The sequence below is a fragment of the Rutilus rutilus genome (genome assembly GCF_951802725.1).
Source record: "Rutilus rutilus genome assembly, chromosome: 20".
Taxonomy (NCBI): domain Eukaryota; kingdom Metazoa; phylum Chordata; class Actinopteri; order Cypriniformes; family Leuciscidae; genus Rutilus; species Rutilus rutilus.
The window spans coordinates 20,168,697-20,190,487 of NC_140225.1; the positions used below are offsets into that span (position 1 = coordinate 20,168,697).

The 21,791-nt window shown below is 36.2% G+C and overlaps 1 protein-coding gene across 1 annotated transcript in view; it reads left to right on the forward strand.

Annotated features, from left to right (window-relative positions):
* The window catches only part of wdr27 (WD repeat domain 27), a 53,437-nt gene that overhangs the window by 776 nt on the left and 30,870 nt on the right, over positions 1 to 21,791 (forward strand). Inside the window, exons 2-21 of the mRNA XM_084391354.1 lie at positions 1,948 to 2,121; positions 4,093 to 4,237; positions 4,398 to 4,522; positions 4,940 to 5,053; positions 6,107 to 6,158; positions 6,270 to 6,340; positions 6,429 to 6,546; positions 6,670 to 6,772; positions 8,113 to 8,201; positions 10,064 to 10,122; positions 10,541 to 10,674; positions 10,950 to 11,023; positions 13,109 to 13,193; positions 13,901 to 13,972; positions 14,053 to 14,162; positions 14,583 to 14,672; positions 15,255 to 15,376; positions 16,527 to 16,648; positions 18,085 to 18,182; positions 18,772 to 18,893. Coding sequence (XP_084247480.1) covers positions 1,966 to 2,121; positions 4,093 to 4,237; positions 4,398 to 4,522; positions 4,940 to 5,053; positions 6,107 to 6,158; positions 6,270 to 6,340; positions 6,429 to 6,546; positions 6,670 to 6,772; positions 8,113 to 8,201; positions 10,064 to 10,122; positions 10,541 to 10,674; positions 10,950 to 11,023; positions 13,109 to 13,193; positions 13,901 to 13,972; positions 14,053 to 14,162; positions 14,583 to 14,672; positions 15,255 to 15,376; positions 16,527 to 16,648; positions 18,085 to 18,182; positions 18,772 to 18,893 — 2,061 coding nt within the window. The 5' untranslated portion in view covers positions 1,948 to 1,965. The remainder of the gene's footprint in view (positions 1 to 1,947; positions 2,122 to 4,092; positions 4,238 to 4,397; positions 4,523 to 4,939; positions 5,054 to 6,106; positions 6,159 to 6,269; positions 6,341 to 6,428; positions 6,547 to 6,669; positions 6,773 to 8,112; positions 8,202 to 10,063; positions 10,123 to 10,540; positions 10,675 to 10,949; positions 11,024 to 13,108; positions 13,194 to 13,900; positions 13,973 to 14,052; positions 14,163 to 14,582; positions 14,673 to 15,254; positions 15,377 to 16,526; positions 16,649 to 18,084; positions 18,183 to 18,771; positions 18,894 to 21,791) is intronic.

A 21,791-nucleotide genomic window follows, 5' to 3' on the forward strand; every position in this document is an offset into this window, starting at 1 on the left:
AGTTTTTTGGTATGAGATGTCTCAATTTCTAAGTGTTAAAATGAACTGCAATATAGTCTTAAATTTGTCATCTGTCTTACTTCATACGAATGAATTTGACTTTTCTAAAAGAAAAATGTATGTTATCGATTTGTTTCTATTATTAGGAAAATTTCATATTCATCAAACTAAATGGAGTAACTCAAAACCCAACTTTGCTCATTTTAAAGCAGCCTTTAAAATGTATTTTGAATCTGTAAAGTTTTTAAAAAATCAAAAAGCCCAAAGATCTGTATCGCTGCTAAATGAATTTAATATATGTGTGTGATGCCCTTTATCTTTTTTTTTTCTTTTCAAATTATTGTTGTTTCAAGTTATATTTACCAAATGTGAAAATGTGTATAAGATTTGTATCAAGAACTTGATATCAAACTATGTAATTTTGAAAATGCAAAAAAAAATAAAAATAATAATAATAATATTGGAGGGAAATAAGGCGGTAACTTAACAGGAGTGTAAAGTTACATAAAATGTGGGACACAATTGAATATTACACTTGTGTTAAGTAAAGTTAATAATTCATATTACATTTTTGTTCTAATGAATTGAATATTAAAGGTAGGGTTAACAATTTCATTGTGGCTAGCAATAGCACTAGCTAGCATGCGCGTGATGTCACTGTCGGTTACGCCCACTGAGTAGCAAAAGAGCGGCGCCATTGGTTTTCAGCGTGAATGCTGCGAAAAACACACAAAGCACATCTAAATTGGGAAAGAGCTTTGCTATTGACTGTAGGCTACAACTAGATTTGACAAGAAATCTGAGCTGCATTTTTACAAACTGCTGAAAGCTACAGAACAGATAAGCAAATGGATCGCTGCAATTTATAGAAAAAAAATGGACTCCAGGCAGCGAAAGGTGGTTTTACAGTTATCATTTTGTGTCAATATGCTGAATTTAGGAGTAAAATAATAAATACCCTATATATTGTATTGTTATATATTGTATAAACTCATCAATTAAAGATTTACCATTATATATTCTGCATAATTGGATGTTTTTAAGTTTTAGGGCTGGATGATCTGATTTAGACCTATACCTATATTGTATTTATATAAAGCGTTCACAGGCAAATTTGCTTTATGTATTTCCCCTGCATCGAAATCATGCACATACAAATGTCAGGAAACACGATTCCTGGCTCCATGTCAATATCCATGGATCACTGGATCTTTGGTAAGTTGTAAGGAACACTATATTGAGTCCAACCTTTAGTTTAAACTGATAATCGTTTGTTTTACTCACGTGTTTGCACTTTCCCCTATTAAATACATTAAAAACACATGAACGCGCAGATCGCACACAGCCAGAGCAGATTCAGCAAAGAGTGTAATAAGAGACAGCATATCTAAGCACATAACATTAAAATAATAATGAACATAAACAACTTACAGAGCTCTTACTTGTACCACCCGACTGCTGCAGATTCGTTTCAGCGTTGATAGTTTGATTAATTTAATGTTATATGTTAATTTATCAAACATACTAGGTCTAAAAAAAGGTCTTATTTTTCTTATCTTCTTATCCACTACTGCTTTAAAAAATCTCATGGGACACCATTAGGGGCAAATTAAGGTCTACACAGGCCACTAGGTTCATGGTATGGTATGGTATGGTATGGTATGGCATGGTAAAAAGGCTTTACATTGCCAAAGCACTGACAGGGCTCTGATCCAATTGTGTTGAGCATTGACAAATTTACAGGCAACATGTTGGGTGATGTTACATTAATCCGTCATGTGCACTCAGCTGTGTGCTTGGCAATTGCCTGTTATTTTAAAACCTCCATCCAGTAACACTAGTAATTACTAATACTGCCTTTTTACTAGGCCTGTTAGATGTCATCCTTCCCTGCTGAACACTTAAGCAATGTTTTCTTTTCAGACTTCTCATTGTGTGTTGTTACAGGTGACTATTGGGGACTCCATGGCTGCTGTGACCTCAGATCAGTATTTTATTGAGAGGTTCGCTGTAACTTGCAATAATCCAGTGTCCCACCTGCAGCTGACCTGCTGCCCTTCCCACTGTGCTGTCCCATGGCAGGGCAGGAATATAAGGGTTTATGAAAACAACAACCTGGAGGTCTTTGTGCACTTATACTTATTTTCAACAAATGCCAAAATTAAACTTGGATGTTTTTGAAAGAAGTCTCTTATGCTCACTAAAGGCTGCATTTAATCCTCAGACGGTCTTCGTTTCGGAGTCACATCCTCGGCCTTCCTGGTCAGAAGTGACCGGAGGCCTAAAAATGAAACTTCCTCCATCCCAGTAAAACCAATGCAATTTATTTTTGTTCTATAATATTTATTCTTTTTAATTTTGTATTTTGAGATCATTTTATTGAATTTATTCATATTTATTCAATATTTATGGTCTATTTTTGCCATTGAAATTAATAAAAAAATAAAAATAAATATATGTATTTTTTTATTTTTTATTTATGCAGTATTTTAGTTTAATATAGAGTCTAGGCCTTCAAAAAAAAATTTTTTGAAGCAGATTAGCACCATCTGGTGAGAGTATGGAGAGAAAGCGTAGAACCATGGTGTAACCACTAGATGGCATCTACAGTTCTCTATGGAGAGGCATGTGAATTCCCCAGCTGTTTATGGACACATTTACTCATTTTTTTTTTTACAGAATTTGTAACAAAAAATGCAATTCATTCAATTATAACACTTTATGTAAAATAATTTTTTCTTTTTTTTTTTTAATTTCCCATTCATTTCCTATGGGGGTCATTTTTGACCGAAGACCACAAGTGTGACTATTTTTTTTACGACCACTTAGCATGCTCGAATCATGACCTCAATTATTTTGTGTGTGCACATACCTAATGCCATACAAGTCACCAAGTTTCGTAACATTCCGATGAAGCTGTGATTTTTAAAAATTCAAAACAGATTTTTTGTAATCAAAATGTATTGGTGTTTATGTGTATAAAAGTGTGTGTGTGTGTGTGTGTGTGTATGTGTGTGTGGGTGGGTGGGTGTGTCTTTTTTGTACTCTTGATGTTGTAGAGTGTCACCCCTTTACAGCGGTGTACTTTTTTTTAGGATTGAGGCCGATTTGTAGATTGTACACACAAAAATTTGGAGAATTTAGTTTTTTTATGGCAATTTCCCATTCATTTCCTATGGGTCGGTCATTTTTGACCGAAAGACCAAAATCGTCACTATTTTTTTTACGACCACTTAGCATGCTCGGATCATGACCTAATTTTTTTTTTTGTATTCACATACCTAATGCCATAAAAGTCACCAAGTTTCAAAACATTCCGATGAAGCTGTGATATTTAGAAATTCAATTCAGGACCGTCTGAGGGTTAAAATCCAGTAAAAAATAATGTGCAATATTATTACAATTTAAAATAATATAGTTATAAATGTACATTATTCCTGTGATGGCAACGTTGCCATTACTCCAGTAGTCAGTGTGTCACATGATCCTTTAGAAATCATTCTAATATGCTGCTTAAGAAACATTTCTTATTATTATCAATGTCGAAAACAGTTGTGCTGCTTATTTTTGTAAAAACTGTGATACTCTAAGAAGTTTGGATTAAGTAATTTTTTTAATATATATAAAAAAAATGAAATTAATACTTTTATACAAAAAGGATGCATTAAATTTATCAAACGTGACACAAAAGACATTTATAATGTTACAAAAGATTTAAAATAAATTCAGTTATTTTGAATTTTCTATTCATCAAAGAATCCTGAAAAATGTGTCACAATTTCCACCAAAATATGAAGCAGCAACAACTTTTTCCAACATTGATAATACGAACCATTATTAAAAATTAAGCACCAAATCAGCATATTAGAATGATTTTTGAAGGATCATGTGACACTGAAGACTGAAGTAATGGCTACTGAAAATTCAGCTTTGCCATCACAGGAATGAATTAAAAATGATTTAAAATGTTTAAAATAAAAAAAATGAAGTTTGCTTAAATTCTAATAATATTTCACGTTATTACGATAATACTGTATTTTTATAAAATATATTTAGGATTAAACCTACAACTAATTTGAATGTTTCCTGTAGTCTCCCTTGGAACTTACTGGTCACCATTGCGATGTGTCTGCTATGGTGTTTGGGACAGTGAGTGATCGTCTCATCCTCTGTAGTGCTTCTAAAGATTATGTGATTGTCTGGGACATCCATCGCTGCTACAGACAAATCAAAGAAGGTAATAAGCACCCATAGACCTATAAAAATACATTTAAAAAATCTGCTCATCTGGAGTCAAAAACATCCAGAAATATAAATGGTGCCTCTCAAGAATGTAGCCATTGTTCTCTGTCTGTCATTTTTTTTATATTACAACAACCATGACATCTGTGTTCCAGGTGTAATTGCCTCAGGTAGAGTTGTTGGCACATTGCTCGGCAGGGTGGTGCATCTGTCACTATGTCCACTGAGCTGGAAAGTGGCAGCATGCTCAGGCTCCAGAGTGGTTCTATTGAATGCAAAGGTATGAAATAAGGTGCACACCGTTTTTGTTCAGTGAACTGAAAACAAAAGCAGTTATGCTGAAACGGTAAAAGAGGGGAAAAAATGCCTTTTTGACCCATCTCCAGATGAAACGCTGAACAAATTCTGCATGCAGAACATTCCGTTACTCAGGCTGTGATTGACCAGCCCATAAAGATGAGAGATAACATTAAAATGAAACCAGCAGTAAATCAGTGTACAGAAAAATCAGAATAAGCCCCTCATCAACTTGTATATAAGACTTAAAAAAAAAAAAAAGTGTATAAGCTTAAAAATATATGATTGTCTTTGCTGTATGTACTAAAGCACCTTTCAATGAAATTATAAAACAACATATTTTCCATTCAGATAAATAAAGACACAAAACTTGAGGCCACTGTATATCTGTTTCCTATAGAAAGAGGAAGTGCTTGGAGTGCTGAAAGCTCATCTTGGTCCTGTGACTGCATCAGAGTTCTGTCCATGGGATGCTGATCTTCTCATCTCAATCTCAGAAGACAGAACATTCAAGGTACAGATACGATACAAACTGGAACAGCATGACTAAGCCTGTACTAATTATGGATTTCTAAGTGTTTATTATTGTGTTTACACACACTACCATTCAAAAGTTTGGGGTCAGAAAGATTTTTTTTAATTCATCAAAAAATTCTTAAAGAAATGTAGATATAGATATAGATATAAATATAGATGTTAAAAATAAATAACAACAAAAATGTTTTAAACATTGATAATAATAGGACATTTTTCTTGAGCTCCAAATCAACATAGACTTGCAGTAATGTCTTCTGCATTAAACCTTTACAGACAGGGCTTAGATTAAGCCAGGATTAGGCCTTAGTTCAATTAGGATATTTAAGTAGCTTTTATAAACATGCCTTAGAAAAAAACATTACTGGTGTGCATCTTCAGACAATGGGCCCTATCTTACACCCGGCGCAATGCAGCGCCAAGCGCGACGCAAGTGTTTTTTGCTAGTTTCAGCCTGACGCAGTTATCATTTTCATGTCCTGCGCCACGTTGTTTAAATAGCAAATGCATTTGCTCCATTTGTGCGCGTGCTGGTCTGAAAACGAGGTGTGTTCGGGCGCATTGTTGGCGCTTTGCTATTTTGAGGCAACATTACTAATACGCTCTTTAAATAACAAAAAAAATATTGGTCCATTACCCGCCGTTGTGGCGGGTCCACAACTCGCGTACATTCTGCTTATTACACTTAGTACACTCTGCTTATTCTTTCCACTATAAAATTCTGTCATTTATATAGCAAATCCGCCATGGCGCGGGCGCAACTGGCATTTAAAGGGATTGGGAGATGAGACTCTGATTGGTTGATTGCACGTAAAGCCCAAAACACACCCATTACTCATTAAGAGAATAGGGACATCCCTTTTAGACCATGCACCGGGCGCACCGACCATTTTTCCAGTCATATATATGTGACAGGACCATTTTCCTGTCATATATATATATATATATATACTCATTAATATATATATACTCATTAATATATATATACTGTATATATAGTTATTTTTATATATGGCTTTCTTTTTTGTATCAGATATGGGATGTGAGGAAGGGGGATATTCTCTATGAATCTGCTGTTCTATCAGGTTGGTGTATAATTTCTAACACCAATATTTATACAACATAAATTGAAATTCTTCACTCGTTATAGCCTGTAAATGTAGAGAATATGTAGTGAAGATGTTTCTGTTTCACAGCGTATCCACTGCTTAGTCTGTTCTTCATGGAGCAAAACAGTCAGTTCATCACAGGATCTGGTGATGGACAGGTGAGTCATATACACACGCTAACACTTTCAGCCTCTTTTGTGTAATCCATATATCGCTTTATTTATGTTGGAATGTCTGTGGTTCAAGCTTTGGTGCTACACTCTCCCTGTGGACCACAAATGTCGCTTGGTGACAAAACTGGACCTTTCGAAGCTTGAACAGAGGCATGAGAGGAAAATCAACCCACCTCAAAATGGAACAGATGGTCAGAAAAAAACCCACAAGCCACAATTCACGCTGCGAATGACTCCTGCTTTTCATGTGCCTACCTCACTGTGGAAAACGATACATCTGCTTCAATATAAGCTTCATCTGTGTGCTTTGCTAGGAACGACTTGTAATGATGTGAGAGGAACAGTGGAGACAACAAAGCCTGTTCTGAGAATCTGGGCACAGAAACCACAGTCCAGCCATGCTAGCCTACAGCAGGGGTATGTATTTGGCCCGTTTTTGTTGTTCACCTTTATCTGGTTGTGTAGATGTGGAATTTCAGAGGTGAGAAATTATGTAAGGCTGACATGGGAAGGCACATACCACAATAAGAATTATTTATTGTTACCCCATATATTCATTATACCCCTGTTTCTGGTTTCATGCTGTCCAGTCTACAGTTACAGCTATGACAAGATGGAAGCACAGGACAGCTGGAAGGTTTGCAGGTTATGTAATACTTTTAGTCCCTGACTTCCAGGGCCGGCCCGTGGCATAGGCGACATACGTGGTTTCCTTGGGTGGTTGGTTGAAATCACTCCGGGGGGCACTGCAATACGATCGAAAGGGCACTTTATCATAAGCGATTAAAGGGGCAGGGGCTTAAGTCCAAATCCCCCCATGTGCATGCCACTCAAACGAAAGCAAGAGCACCCTCAGTTGATACTGCATGATACTGTAATAATAGCACATTGGCGGAACAGATTTGGAAATCGCCCCAGTGCGTAAGAGTGTTCTATTTACGTGTTTTTGCAGCGTTGAGCAATGAAGCCAATCACAGACATGTCTGTTGATCTCTTGAACACAATGGCCAATCATAGGTGTTAGTCAGAGTATCTAAACTCTCATCTAGGGCACCAACAGAGCCTGGGACGACCCTGCTGACTTCAGAGGTGAACATAAGTGCTTTAGCATGACATGAAAATCATGTAATTATATGAAATTTTATAAACACTGTTGGAGGAATGTCTGCAGACCCCAGTAGTCTTTACTGGAATAGGCAAGGTCACAAAAATTACTTTGTTTTCTAAAGCATTAATACTAACCAATTTCAACTTGGAAAGAAAAAACTTTAATTTTATTACAATTTAAAATATATTAATTTAATTTCTTATTTTACACACTCATGCTTAGTTGTAACTGTGAATGAATTCTTCACATTGTCCCAGTGATTCTTAGAAAACAACATGCTACCTCAACAACTCTAGTTTATTAGACAGGAGAAATGACCCTTGACCCCTGCCACTTTATGATTTGCACTGCAATAGGACAGGTTTGAACACTGATTTAAATCAAGTTTTCAAAGCTTTAGTGCAGTTTTCCTTTAGAGCAAGCTTGTGCAATCTCAAATCATAGAGTCTGCCACTGTAGTCTCAATTAAACATTACAGGCTTTCATATAGATGTTCTCTATTATAGAGACTTTGTGGGTTTGAATTATTACAGTAGGCCTATACAATAGAGATCTTTTTTTCTTCTGTTGTACTCAGTTACATTAACCAGGCCTTAGTTCCTTTTAGTGTCTTTTGGCAAACAGTCTCTTCTTTGTACTTTTTCCATAGAGAAAGTTGTGTGTGGATCGGAAGTTCTGATGGGCTTTATCTGCTTGACCTGGATACTTCAGAGCTTCTCAAGATTCTTCCACTCAAAGGCATAATATGTTTTCACTTAACTCTTGGAGATACCTAAACATATTTTAGGTTCAAATTTACCCATTTGTCACCTATTTGACCTGTTTTTATTTTTGATCTCAGTTCCTGGTGTTTATTAGAAGAAAATGGCAACTTATTAAAAAAAATTACACTTAAATAGCATAAATATAATACAAATAAATGCAACAGTAGGTCATAGTGATCAACCATTTGAATGTTATGCATTGTACAACAAGGCACGTTCAGTAAATGATAAAAAAATAATTTTCAGCATAACCTAACAAAACTTTAGAGTGTCTGGGGTTGCTATGAGAAAACCACTTTAGAAAGTCAGTGCGTAAGTACTTGTACACTTAATGATAACATTGGTACAATCTTGCAACCTCAAAACAAAATTCACCTCAAAAATATGTATAAACATCATGATTTGTTTTATAACAAGGGGCTTCCTAGGAATACATTTAAACAGTGAAAAAGTCATCATCAATATAAATGCTTGGGTTTCTGAGGGTTAAGAATGTCTGTTTGTCTTCTTTCAAATACACTAATTTCTCCTGTGGCTGGTTGCGTAAACCGCTAAGACTAGTCTTACAAGTTAGTCATCAAATATTTTTCTTCAAGACTGATCATAATTTTTTTTTATGTCAGTTACATAAAAAAACTATACTGAAAAATATACTGATTATCAGATTTATTTAACAGCAAATTAGTATCAAATAGATGCAATGATAAAGTTCTTTGGCGTAGGCCCTGTCCGTAATCCAAATCCGGAGGGTAGCAGATGCTTGCTGTTCCTGCTTGAAGATGAAGGCAGGGGCGGAGCCTACCCCCGATGGATTGACAGGGAACGAACTGGTGGTGGTAGAGAGGATGGGGGTGAATGCCGGTGTTGTGCCGCAATTCCGACCCCTTGCCAAATTATTACCCCCCTAGTTGAAGACAGTACCTGATTGCCTAATCCTAACCCCGCCCCTAATCCTAACCCCTCCCCCACATCTAATCCTTAACCTACCAATGCTAGGGGGGGTAATAATTTGGCAGGGTCGAAATTCGGCACAACACCTGTATCAGTATCTGCGAACGCAGTAATGGGTGTTAACCGGATTTATATACTCCATATGTCGAGTGATGATTGGCTAGATCTGTGGTTAATGATGACGTGACATTTATGCCTGGTTCAGATTACAGGATGTTTTTTGTCTGTTACGATAGTCATTGCGACTTTTTTCGGGTCGGGCCGACTTTCAGCTTTGTCGTGCAGTATTCGTGCAGTGTACAGGGGTAAACGAGAGGCAATTAACCTCTCCCGACCGGCAATCGTATGGTCGGATGAATTCTGGCATGTCAGAAATTTTGGTCGCTCCACGATCGTGACTATATCGCACAGTTGTAGCAAAGCTACGAATCACACAAACGCACTCACTCACGCACAAACAGTGACTCACTCACTCTTGACGCAACCCGTCTTGGAGGACCGAAACATTTTTTAAACATGCTTGTCTTTTTATCGTGGTGTCGTGAAGCATCGCAGACGCGACGTAGGTTGTTGCCCACTATGACACGTTATACGAGATGAAACGATCGAATCTTGCATTCCGACTCACGTTGTCGTTTATGACACCCTACGTCAAACGGATCGTGCTGAAATCGGGCTAAAATCATCTAATCTGGACCAGGCAGTCTGCCCGGTAGAACTTGCGCTTGAGATCCCATTTCTTTAGACTTAACATAAAGACTATGTTGATGCAACTGGCCCCTGGTTAAACACTCAGAAATACAGTAGTCATTAAATACTTGCCTGGTTATCTCTTAATCTAAATTAGTTTCAGATATTTTGAAGTTTTGTATTTTCCCCTGACAGATGGGCTTAGCATTTCAATAGCAGAATCATGGGCCATCACCCATGGACATGGCGGCAATGTAAGTACTGTGTTAAACTCATGTGTTATCGTGTTTACTCATACAATATTTTATTGATTTACAGTATTCCATGTCTGTACAGCTCTTGATAGATTCTTATGATTTTTTTTTTTTACAGAATAAATTTCCATAATAAAGGCAAACTGTGAGGATCACCTTCATAGAAGTCCTATACTTGCTAATTTTTTTTATGATTCACATAGTTAACCTTAAGCCACTCTAGAGCTCACATGTGTAGCACCTTTGGTATTTTTACAGCCCTGCAATTAGCAGTTTACAGTTTCTAAAAGCCTGGATTATTTAAGATGTAAAGTTTTTACAAGGTTTGACTGTGGTTTGCATTCTGGGAGGAAAGTTGCCTGTGTACGACACAGTATGACATTAGGACTACCCTCATCCTCTCTCTCTTTCTGGTTAGATGTGTTGTTTGGTGTCCTCTCTATTTGGGAATTCAGTCGTCCTTTTTGAGGTTAACAGTGCCTGGCTGGACGAGCTCTGCTTTAGGATGGCGAAGAGCTTCTCTGTGGAAGAGCATCTTTCAGTCATGCCCAGGTAGCAAAACGTATCTTTCAGCCACTGGTCAGGAGGTTCTTCTTGGATTAAGGATATGCAGGGTATAATTTTAAACAACATCCAAGAATAATTTACTCATTGTTTGATTTTGGTTTTAGCTAGAACTATCTTTAGTATATTGTCTGTTCTTGATGAGTCAACTACCACAATGGAAAATTCTGTATTTTATTATTTCCAGTAATAGAAGTTTATTTATGTTGTTTTTCCCCGCTTGATTTTCTGACATTTTTTCCTTTATATTCACCATTTTTCAGCTCTCCTCTGATGACTATGTCCCCTCTGAATGCTGAGCTGGCAAAACAGGACCCAAAACCTCAGAGAAAAATAGGTTGGAGTTCACAAAACCACACACACACACACACACACACATTTTTGCCAAATAAATAAATCACCACCTTTGGTGGCGTTTTAGTGTTATTGACACCCCTCTAAGGTAAAATTTATGATGCTGACGAATTACTGTCCAAGATGTTAATCTTTCTAGCCTGGCGAAAGGTCTTTACCACAATATAACTTTTCAAAAGAAAGTTGTCATTAGGCACAGCAGCGTTCTTTATAGACTGCAGTTTGAGATATTTGGGTTTATTTGAAATACTTTTGAAATACATGGAAAGGAAACAGTCCAATAAAAATGTCACTCTTTAACATCATGTCCAACATGAATGTACCCTATTTATTTTCTTAACACATGATCGTGGTCTTAATTTGCATGATTCATCACTGCATATTATTCAAAAGACAAAAAATGTACCATTAAAAATAAATGTGGTCGCGTATTTGTGAAGTTTGAAATTAAATAAACTGACAAAATTCATTTATACGAGTATAAGCATTTAAAAGTTTGGGGTCGGGCCTCCATTTATTTGATAAGAAATACAGCAAAAACAGTAATATACGTGGCCCACATACTGACCTACAGTAGTACTTCCATTCTCTCTCCTATTCTCAAAATTAAAATGAATCAAAGAAATTCTAAAATACTTTTTAAAGCTCTTTTATTTCATTGCAAACACTTTTTTTTTTTGAGTGTGTGTTTTAACTGAATAATGATTCTTATATGTTTCATAGATGTAAAAGCAATCCATCATCATCATTTCTCTTTTTCCCTTAAGGGAGGCTCTCCTTCCATCTCCATCTGGGCATTATTTCTCTTCCTTACTAGAATTACATATCCTCAGAGGTTTAAATATATTCCATAGCTCCTTCTGGGGCCTAAGTCAATACCATAACTAGGACAACTCATTTTCCTCCTACTGCTGGGGTTTGACATGCACTAGTCAGGATCCAGCAGTTTAGTCTGTGTGATTAAAGGTCTGATAACAGGCTGATCACTGTTCTCAGAACAGAGTAACATTCTTGAAGAATGGGTTATGTCAGGATGTGGTTTGTTGACAATGAACCGAAACCACTTCTTCTCTTTGGTACACTGTTTCTGTACCATTTGCCAATGTAAAATGAAACAATTTGGGATACCACAGAAATAAGTATGAGCTATGAAAGAATACTGTACCTTATTGACTGAACTGATTACAGGAACTTTTGCACAATAACGAATTTCACTGATTTTAATCCTTATCTATTTGATGCCTTTAGGACAGGGGTGTCCAGTCTTGCTTTGGAGGGCCACTACACTGCAGAGTTTAGCTCCAATCTTAATTAAACACATCTGAACCAGCAAATCAAGGTTTTCAGGATTACTAGAAACTTCCAGGCAAATGTGTTGGGGCATGTTGGAGCTAAACTCAGCAGGACATTGGCCCTCCAGGAGCAGGACTGGACACCCCTGCTTTAGGAAGTAGTTGCATTTATAAGCCATTTTTCAGAATATACGTTTAGTCTGTGGTTGACAGAGGAACCGTTTTTGGAAAAGTGTGCATTAGATTTAATGGAACTGGAAAAAATTAGTTCACTGAAGAGAAGGAAACTTGGAAAAATGTCAGTTCTTCAGGTTGTGATTTGTATCATATGACATATTTTTTACTGTAATATGACTTTTTATTTGAATAAGTTCCTATTAGTATAAATTTTGAGGTCAATAAATCTTTAGTGAGGTAAAATGTACAGTCAACTGTGCAGTATCACAAAATAAACCCAAATAAAATGTCATCCTGAAGGGGTATATTTTGCCATAATAACCAACTTGACTGTACAGTATCAAGCAGAGCGTCTTACCAAATAAATAAATATATGGGTAAGGAAAAAATATTTTGTTATGTGAGTGGAAAGAGACTGAAGAGTGAAATGAGAGTTATGAAAATAGCTAAACAGCAGTTTGGTTAATACATGCTTTAGTAACCATCTATCAAACGTATTTCAAATTATAGTGTTGGTGGCACACGATTATGATAATGTTCAGACTACATATATGTAGATCTTAATTATATGGCTGACTTGTTCTCTTTTTGTCTTCTAGGTGTGAGCTCTCAGAAGAGTGTGAAGGATCAGGCCTTAGTTTTTCACACACAAGTGAAGTCATCAGGATACAATGCAGCTCCTCAGTAAGTCAGTAGACGACACAGAGAAACGCATTTTAGGGTCAGAACAAACTTTCAGGTTTGCGTGCATATAGTTTGCACGGTTTCAGGCTTTGAAAGTTGCAAGCTATCAAGCTCCCTGTTGAGTACAACATTTAGAAAATGTGTGAAATTCATCCCTTCAGTGTGTGTAATGAGAGTTTTAGATATTTATAAAATGGTGCATGTGTCAAAACTTTCCTTTAGGAACAACATTAATATAGACTAAGAAGTTCTATAGAATTATAATACAAAATATTACTCAGGCTGTGTTCTGGTAGCTTTGAAATGTGACTTACAGTAAATTACTCTAATTGTACTCATACCTAATATCTTCCATCCTGTAACTTTGGAGTTTAATCTGAGGTCAGTTGCATGATATTCATTTAAACACTGTTTAATTCCGTTTCCACGGAACCTACAGGCCTGCTCAGACTCACTTTACTGAAAGGCTTTTTTTTGTTGTTGCAATATTATGTAGTGAAGGAACAAGAGGACCTTGGGGAAGTATCTTCATGATGTATTTAAGGACTATCTTAGTAGAATCGCTCTCATCTCAAAGCCAATCACAAATGTGGTTTCTGCATTGCTTGTGGCCAGTTCAAATACCTCGTGCATGAAAAACTAGGGTATGTAATATTTTTTTTTTTCAGGAATTAGACTATAAACTATAGCATATATCTCTTTTATAGTAGGACAATGTTTAGACCAAAGACCAACGTTAAGAAGAAGACCCACTCTGCCTCAACAACTACCACAAATACGTAAGTATTTTTGCCAGTTTAAGTACAGGGTCTCAAGAATGCATAGCTTCTCCTGAAATCTATGTGCTGTTTTTCAACAGAAAAGGCCTCTTAAATGAATATCCATCACATTTTGAAGCACCAAGTATGCCTTACACTCATTTTATGGTTTCCACAACTCCAACCACAGTCAACTCTCTACAGTACTCAGGTGAGTAACGGTATGGTCACACTAGGCTTCAAGCATGTGAGCAAACTTCTTCTACTCAAAGTGTAACCCTATAGCACTATAGTAACCTTCTGTAATTTTATTGGCTTAACATTGCATAGCACACAGTTTCTTTTCCAACTTCATGCATGACCAACAGCGCTTAATAGCAGTAACTAACAATCATTTGCCTGTTGATTATTTGCATTTTTGGTTCTCCTGTGGTCTCACATAAAGATGCAATATACTGTAGCAGCAGCAGCAAGGCAGGGTGGACTCATGGAGTTAAACACAATAAAGTTGTGCACGCCTGTTTTTAAGAGTGCTGTAGTGCTTTAGTTTTAGATTTTCGCCTCAGGAGCGTCATTTTTGAACTAATTATGCCTTCGTTTTTGTCTGTTAACTTTCTATTTTTGCGTCTAGGAGATGGAAAGCAGCTTGTGTGTGGTCTTGGAGACAGTTCGGTTTTGTTGTATAACTCTCCACTCACCGGTAACCCAGCTGTCTACACAGGTAGTGGGAGAGCTTCAGATCTGTAGTGTTTATTTTTGTAAAATTCCTTCGCATGTCTATTATTTTCATTTCCTGAATGAGTGGCGCAAAGGAATTGATTCAGTATTTGAATTTTTACATGCCATTCTGACTGGGAATTCTGATATTTGGAGGCCCTTCTTGTCCCTGAAATAGACGTTCTTTTCATTGGACTAAGGATTGTTATAAACAAGGAAGAGTTTAACAACAGTTCGCACATATGTTGCGATTTACATATATATCAAAATATGCCTACATATCTTTGTGTTTTCAGCTCCTGTCACTCACGTCATTCATTTCAGTAACAGATTTCCAGTCCTCGTATGCTTTCGTGGAGAGTTTTAGACAGGAATGCACTGAAATGAAATGTCTGAAATGTTGTCTTTATAATTTCACGCTTACTTTTTTAACAGTATAAATTAGTCTAATGTAGTTTCATAACTGCCTGCGTAGTTTTAGTAGAGTGTTCCTTGCAAGGGGATCATCATTTTTGGGGACCTTGGCATCAGAATTTTAAACTAGAGATATGTTGTTCCTCAATTGACTGTTGTTCTCGGTTTGCAGGGCACAGTAAGGCTGTGAACACTGTATGCTGGAGTCATAGTAGGCGGTGGTTTTTGAGTACGTCTGAGGACCCCACCCTTTGCATCTGGACTGCAAGTGCTTCTGAACCTGTTCTGACCATGGTAACGTATCAACAATTAAGCCAAATACAGTCCTTGCTCTGACATGAGCAATTTAAAAGGTTACATTAGTTCTGAGCTTTTGCAGTACCTATAATTATAGTCAAGCCCAGCTCAGAGTGAACAAACGAGCAAAGTATGTGAAGAAAAGTTTTAAGATTCAAGAAAATCATTTGCATTTGAATGCGTACTCCTGTGAGAAGTGTTTCTCTTGGCAGTTTTCCTCTGTTGGGACATCAAAGGCATCTGTGCAGTCCCCTGGTCAGCACATCAGTGCTCTAAACACTTGCAGACCTCTCTAAACCCTAATTTCCTTCTTTCCCAGAACTCCCAACACAACTGAAGTTCATTCAAATCAGTTTTATTCAGTCACATTCTGGCTTACAGTTTCTCTCTTGTGTCTTCCCACCCAGTCTTCAAGACCTGTGCACCTGTGTGTGTATCTGTGGAGCCAAATATGACCCAATGTATCAGTGTTTGTGTCATTTATATTGAAAAGAATGCAATAAGAAACAGGGCTACTTAATGCTGAAAGCAGAGTATAAATACATTTTAGGCATTTTGGCCAGAAAAACACTCAAGTAAATATGCAAACAAACGAGGACAAATGTTTGGCAAGCACATTGCAGACAAGGAGTCAAGGTTTGACTGGTAGCATAAAAATAAGTAAAAAGTAAGAATATATATATATTTAAATAGCATAATAGAAGCAGACAGTTTACACTAATATCGGCCCTTAGTGATGATAATAGAGCACATAGTTGCGCACATTACGGAAGGCAACGATGCATTAAATCATGAGCTAGAAACTACATACATTCACGTACTTGCATACACTAAATATCCAGTAGCACTCATATTACACTCACCAAATTGTCTCTCATTGACTTTTAATAATCTCACATTTTCCAGACAGAAAAAACAACATTCCTATGTTCCTCTATCCTCATTTATCTCTTCACACTCCATCTTTGGGAAAAAGAGAGAATGACTGAGATCTTGATATTTTAAACTGATATGGTGCTGTAATTTATACGATGTGACATATGAATGCACTTAGCACTTATTTAAAGGCTATTAATAAACTGCGATGTTGATGTGAATTACTGACTGTCTGTTTATGCACTGTTTGTTTAACTTCATGCTTTTTCAGTTCACAAAGCCCATCAGAACGGCTCAGTTTTATTATCTGGACAAGTTTTTACTGCTGGCGTCAGGATCAAATCTAATGCTGTACCTTTACCATCTGGACACCACAACAGATGACATCAAGAGGTACGGGACACACACACAAGCAGTTAATAGACAGTGAGCAAGGGTAAACGCAGGGTACTGATGATGACCGTACAATAACTGAAGATCTGGTCTGACAAAAGCAAGGTTCAGTTTGAGGGATGTAGAAACTGGAAGTATGCCAGGCGATCAGATTTATAGCCATATATCAAAATCCTAATTTAAACTCTAGTTAACACTGCTGTTGTAATGTTGCTGAGGAAGACAGACGAAGACGAGGATCTAAACGCAGGGTGATTTAATAAAGTAACACAAAACAGAGAACACAGAACTCAAAGAACAAAAGAACAAAACCTTGGGAATCATAGAGAGATACAACCATTACACGTACAACAACTGACAAAGTAACAAGTGAAACACAAGGGCTATAAATACACAGGGACCAACAAGCTAAACAAGATAACAAGGGGGTGTGGCTAATTAGAAACACCTGGGAAGACTAATAAACTAGAAAACTACAAAGGACTACAAAACATGGCACAGAACAGGAAATAACAAGTCCACACAAGACAAGGGGAACACAAGACAGGAATCATGACAGCTGTGTAGAATTTCTGTGTATTTTTTGGTTGTGGTCATGGTCACAGTATGGATGTCTGTTCTAGAGGGGTGAGTTCTCGTCAGTGGAGAATCCCTGAATTATTGCTGAAGAATCAGAGAAGAAACCCTATCTTTATATGCTTAAACATAAGTGTTGGGGAATCCCTGGAAGAGATGGAAATGAAACATGAGCCAGATATTGCACATCATATTCTATTTATGATGGAACATCTTCTATCCCTCTTAAAGAGAATAATTATGTGCACAAGACCTTTTTCAGCATTATGCTACTCATATAAAGACTGTATCTTTCTCTTTTCTTCATATTTCTCTAAAACGGTTCATATGCAATCACAGTTGATACTGTTAAAATAAATTTGTGAGTCGGAAAGAATTTATAATGTTTTTGAAAAGTCTACTCACCGAGGCTGCATTTATTAGTTCAAAAATACAATAATATTGTTGTGTAAGGGTTATGTTCAGTTTTTGCCTGACTTGCCATGAGATATTATTACAATTTAAAATTACTTCTTCCTATTTTAATATATTTTAAATTGTCAATTATTCCTGTAACGGCAAAACTGAATTGTCAGCTGCCATTACTCCAGTCTTCAGTATGATCCTTCAGAAATAATTTCTTATTATTCTTATTATTTATCTTGAAAGCAGTTTGCTGCTTAATATTAACTTCTGAATGGTAGTATATTATTTCACTTCAGGATTAAAAGGAGTGTGCTTACAATATTTGCACATCAGGCTCATGTCCACACTGCTACTGCAATTCTTTGTTATTATCCATAGAAACGTTTATATTTCAGAATCATTAGCTTTATGGACTGTTTAAATTTTTTTTTGCTCTTCCTTCTCCTATAACACAGGTATACGCAAAGAAGCAAGTCCAAACTGGCCAGTAAATTAAGCATGAAGTCAGGAACAGACATCACTTCAATGTCAGCGATCAATGACTTCTACTCCTGTATCCTAAAAAAACTGACGGAGAATATATGCTTTGCACAATTCAAAAAGCGATAGCTGAAAGTGTCATTGCATGAGCAATAGAAGATTCTGTAAACGCACAGGCTCATTCTGAATATTTTGGTGGATATGAATACCTATAACATAAATTTACATACACATTTTATATTTGTCAACAAACTGAATTTCAAGCATTTAAGCATATGCCTTTAGATCTAAAGTTTTTTAAGCTCTGGAGAAGTGTGTCCAAACCTTTTCCTTATTAAATGTTTTACATTTAATTTATTAAGCAATAAATGTTCTGAACACTGCAGTCTGTTCAGTTTAGCCTGTCCTTGAGTAAGGTAATGTAGTTGGCCTGATTTTGCAACACACATCAGCGCTGTGTGTATTTTGCATTATGAAATAATAAAGCTTGTACAGATTATAATATATAATGTAGAGGGTAATCTCATGCCCTCTTTGGTAGTGGTATAAAACTCATGACCTATTCAGAAAATTGTTATTTAACCATATTGGATTTCTTTAAAGGAGACAGGACTCAAGCTGAAGTGTAAGTTCAGTGTACCTCTTTAACCGCAGGATATCAGATATGATCTTGACTGCTGGCGCTGACCACAGCATCCAGGTGTTCGATATGAACCAGGGCTGTATAGCCACTCAGATCCCTGATGCCCACAGTAGAGCTGTCCATCACCTCACCCAGAACAAGGTAAGAGAATAAAACCATATGATGTCATTTTCCTGACAAGGGATTGTTGCACTATGTAGACCACTTGTTTCCCATCATTGTTTCTGAAGGCCCACCAAACAGTACACATTTTTATCACTCCCTATTCAAACAATATATATATATATATACTTTATTCTACTCATCAGATCATTAGTAAAGACTCCAAGACCTAAAACAGGTGTGTCAAATAAGGGAGACATACACTGCCGTTCAAAAGTTTTGGATTGGTACGAGTTTTGGATTGGTACGACGAGTCTTCAGTGTCACATGATTCTTCAGAAATCATTCTAATATAGCTGATATGATGCTCAAAAAACATTCATTATTATTATCAATGTTGAAAACAGTTGTGTACAATTTATTTTTAGGATTCTTTGTTGAATAGAGAGTTCAAAATAACACCATTTATTTGAAGTAGAATCTTTAGTAACATTATAAATGTCTTTACTGTAACTTTTGATCAATTTAATTCATCCTTGAATAAAAATAAAAAGTATTTCTTTCCCCCCCTCCAAAAAAAAAAAATTCTTACTGACCCCAAACTTTTGAACGGTTAATGTTTCAAAAGCTTTCTATTTCAGATAAATGCTATTCTTTTGAACCTTCTGTTCATCAAAGAATCCTGAAATTAAATGTAAATAACTGTTTTCAACATTGATAATAATACGCTTCGTGAGCATCAGATCATCATATTAGAATGATTTCTGAAGAATCATGTGACACTAAAGACTAGAGTAATGATGCTGAAAATTCAGCTTTGATCACAGGAATAAATTACACTTTACTATATTCACATAGAAAATTGTTATAATTGTATACATATCAAATTGTGATAATATTTCACAGTATTAAAGTTTTTATTTTATTTTTAATCAAATAAATGCATCCTTGGTGAGCAGAAGAGACTTATTGTAAAACCATTAAAAATCGTATCGATCCAAAACTTTTGACTGGTAGTTTAGGGCCCGTTTACACTTTTTAATTTTATGCGTTTTTTTCTGATCGGATAGCTATCCGATCGTGAAAAGACCAGTTGTAAATGCCCTCCGAAACGCATTTGAGACAATTGTAAATGCTTCTGGTTGTTAAAACCACATATGTAAATTTTACTCCTCCCAAAATGTAAAAAAAAAAAAAATGTGTGAAGGCGTGTTATAAAGCTGTATGACCTAGGGGTTATAACCTAGGTATATAACCTATGGTATAACCTATGGGTTAAATCACAGCTATGGCATATGACACAGTGCTGCCCACAAGGCTATTGCGCCTACATAACAGCTTATTTTTATCAGATCTTTTGTCTTTGGGTCGTTATATTTCTCACACATTTCTGCTCGTTCTAAATCAGATACAGATAAAGTAGCACAGTAAATATTACATTTATATGAATGCATTAGTGGGAGATAGATTGCGTGTGAATTAATTCTACATGGCAGCGTCACTCTAGTGAAGCTGTGGGTTTTAGTTACAAAGAATTATATGCTAGAACTTTTCAGTTTCTAAGCTGTTTTATTAGTATATCACAGAACAGTGTTGACAATACATTTCTGTTCTACCTCCTATTGCGGTCTTTGATCTTGAAATTAGTTGATGATAAATAAAATGCAGCTCATATCTGTTGCTTTTGTTGACGTGAACTCCGTTAAATTTACATATAGAGCGGGAATTGAAGATTGGATATATTTGTTTTGCTGAAACACATTTATTTGGCAAAGTGTAAACTGAACTGTTTTAACAAATCAGATAGCTAACCAATCAGTAAAAACGCATGAAGTGACCGCGTGTAAACGGGCCTATTTATACAGTTCCCCAAAATGTGTACAGTTTCCCGAAACATTCCAGAGACTGGCTGTGCCGAATAATACAAATATATTTCTACCTTTTAAAATCATCCTTAAAGTTGTCTTATTTGGCAACTAAAAACCAGTTTAACGACTAAAAAAATTATTTTAGGAGCCAGTCCTGTTATATTATATAAAAAAAATGAGTGAGGAATTTAGCTATTAAAGTGATTTAAATGATTTGGTATGTTTTATTTGTAATCGTATATTACTGAAAAATATTGTCCTTGCAGTTTTGACTTGAAAATGAGCAAAGGCTCAAACAATTCAAATAAATGCTGTTCTTTTGAACCTTCTATTCATCAAAGAATACTGAAAAAAAAACGTATCACAGTTTCCACAAAAATATTAAGCAGCACAACTGTTTTCACGAAATTAGCATATTGATTGATTGATTTCTGAAGGGTCATGTGACACTGAAGACTGGAGTAATAATGCGAAAAATTCAGCTTTGCCATGATCACAGGAATACGTTAAGTTCTTCAAAATAGTGATAATATTTCAGAATATTACTGTTTTTACTGTATTTTTAGCACATTAATGCAGTCTTGGTGAGCATGAGAAACTTCTTTCAAAACATTATTTACTGGCTAACCTTTTGAATGTTTGTGTATATTATATATCAAGGGCAAGTATGTACAACCAGCCTTTTTCTCAACCCTCTAAAACCTGTTTTGTTGTGACCACCATTTTAAAAACAAAGCAGTGACACTGATGCTGCAGAGAGACCAGTGCGCTTTTCACTCCGAATTTTCTGACCTCAGTGGTCATTTACAAGGTGCATACGACTCAATACTGGTGGTGACCCTTGAGTTACAACACTAAAATTGGAATTACAAACCACCTAGGCTGTTTGTGGGTTGTGTATGTATTTTTGTTGTGTGTCTGGACTGTGCTCTGGGTTTGTTGTAAAACCAAAAGTAATATGCATTGCTTCTGACTCACTTTGCTCTTGGGTTAACCTCATATCCATGGCAACCTTGATGAAGTCACTTTCAGAAACAATACCAAGGAAATACTGACTGAGCCCTCATCT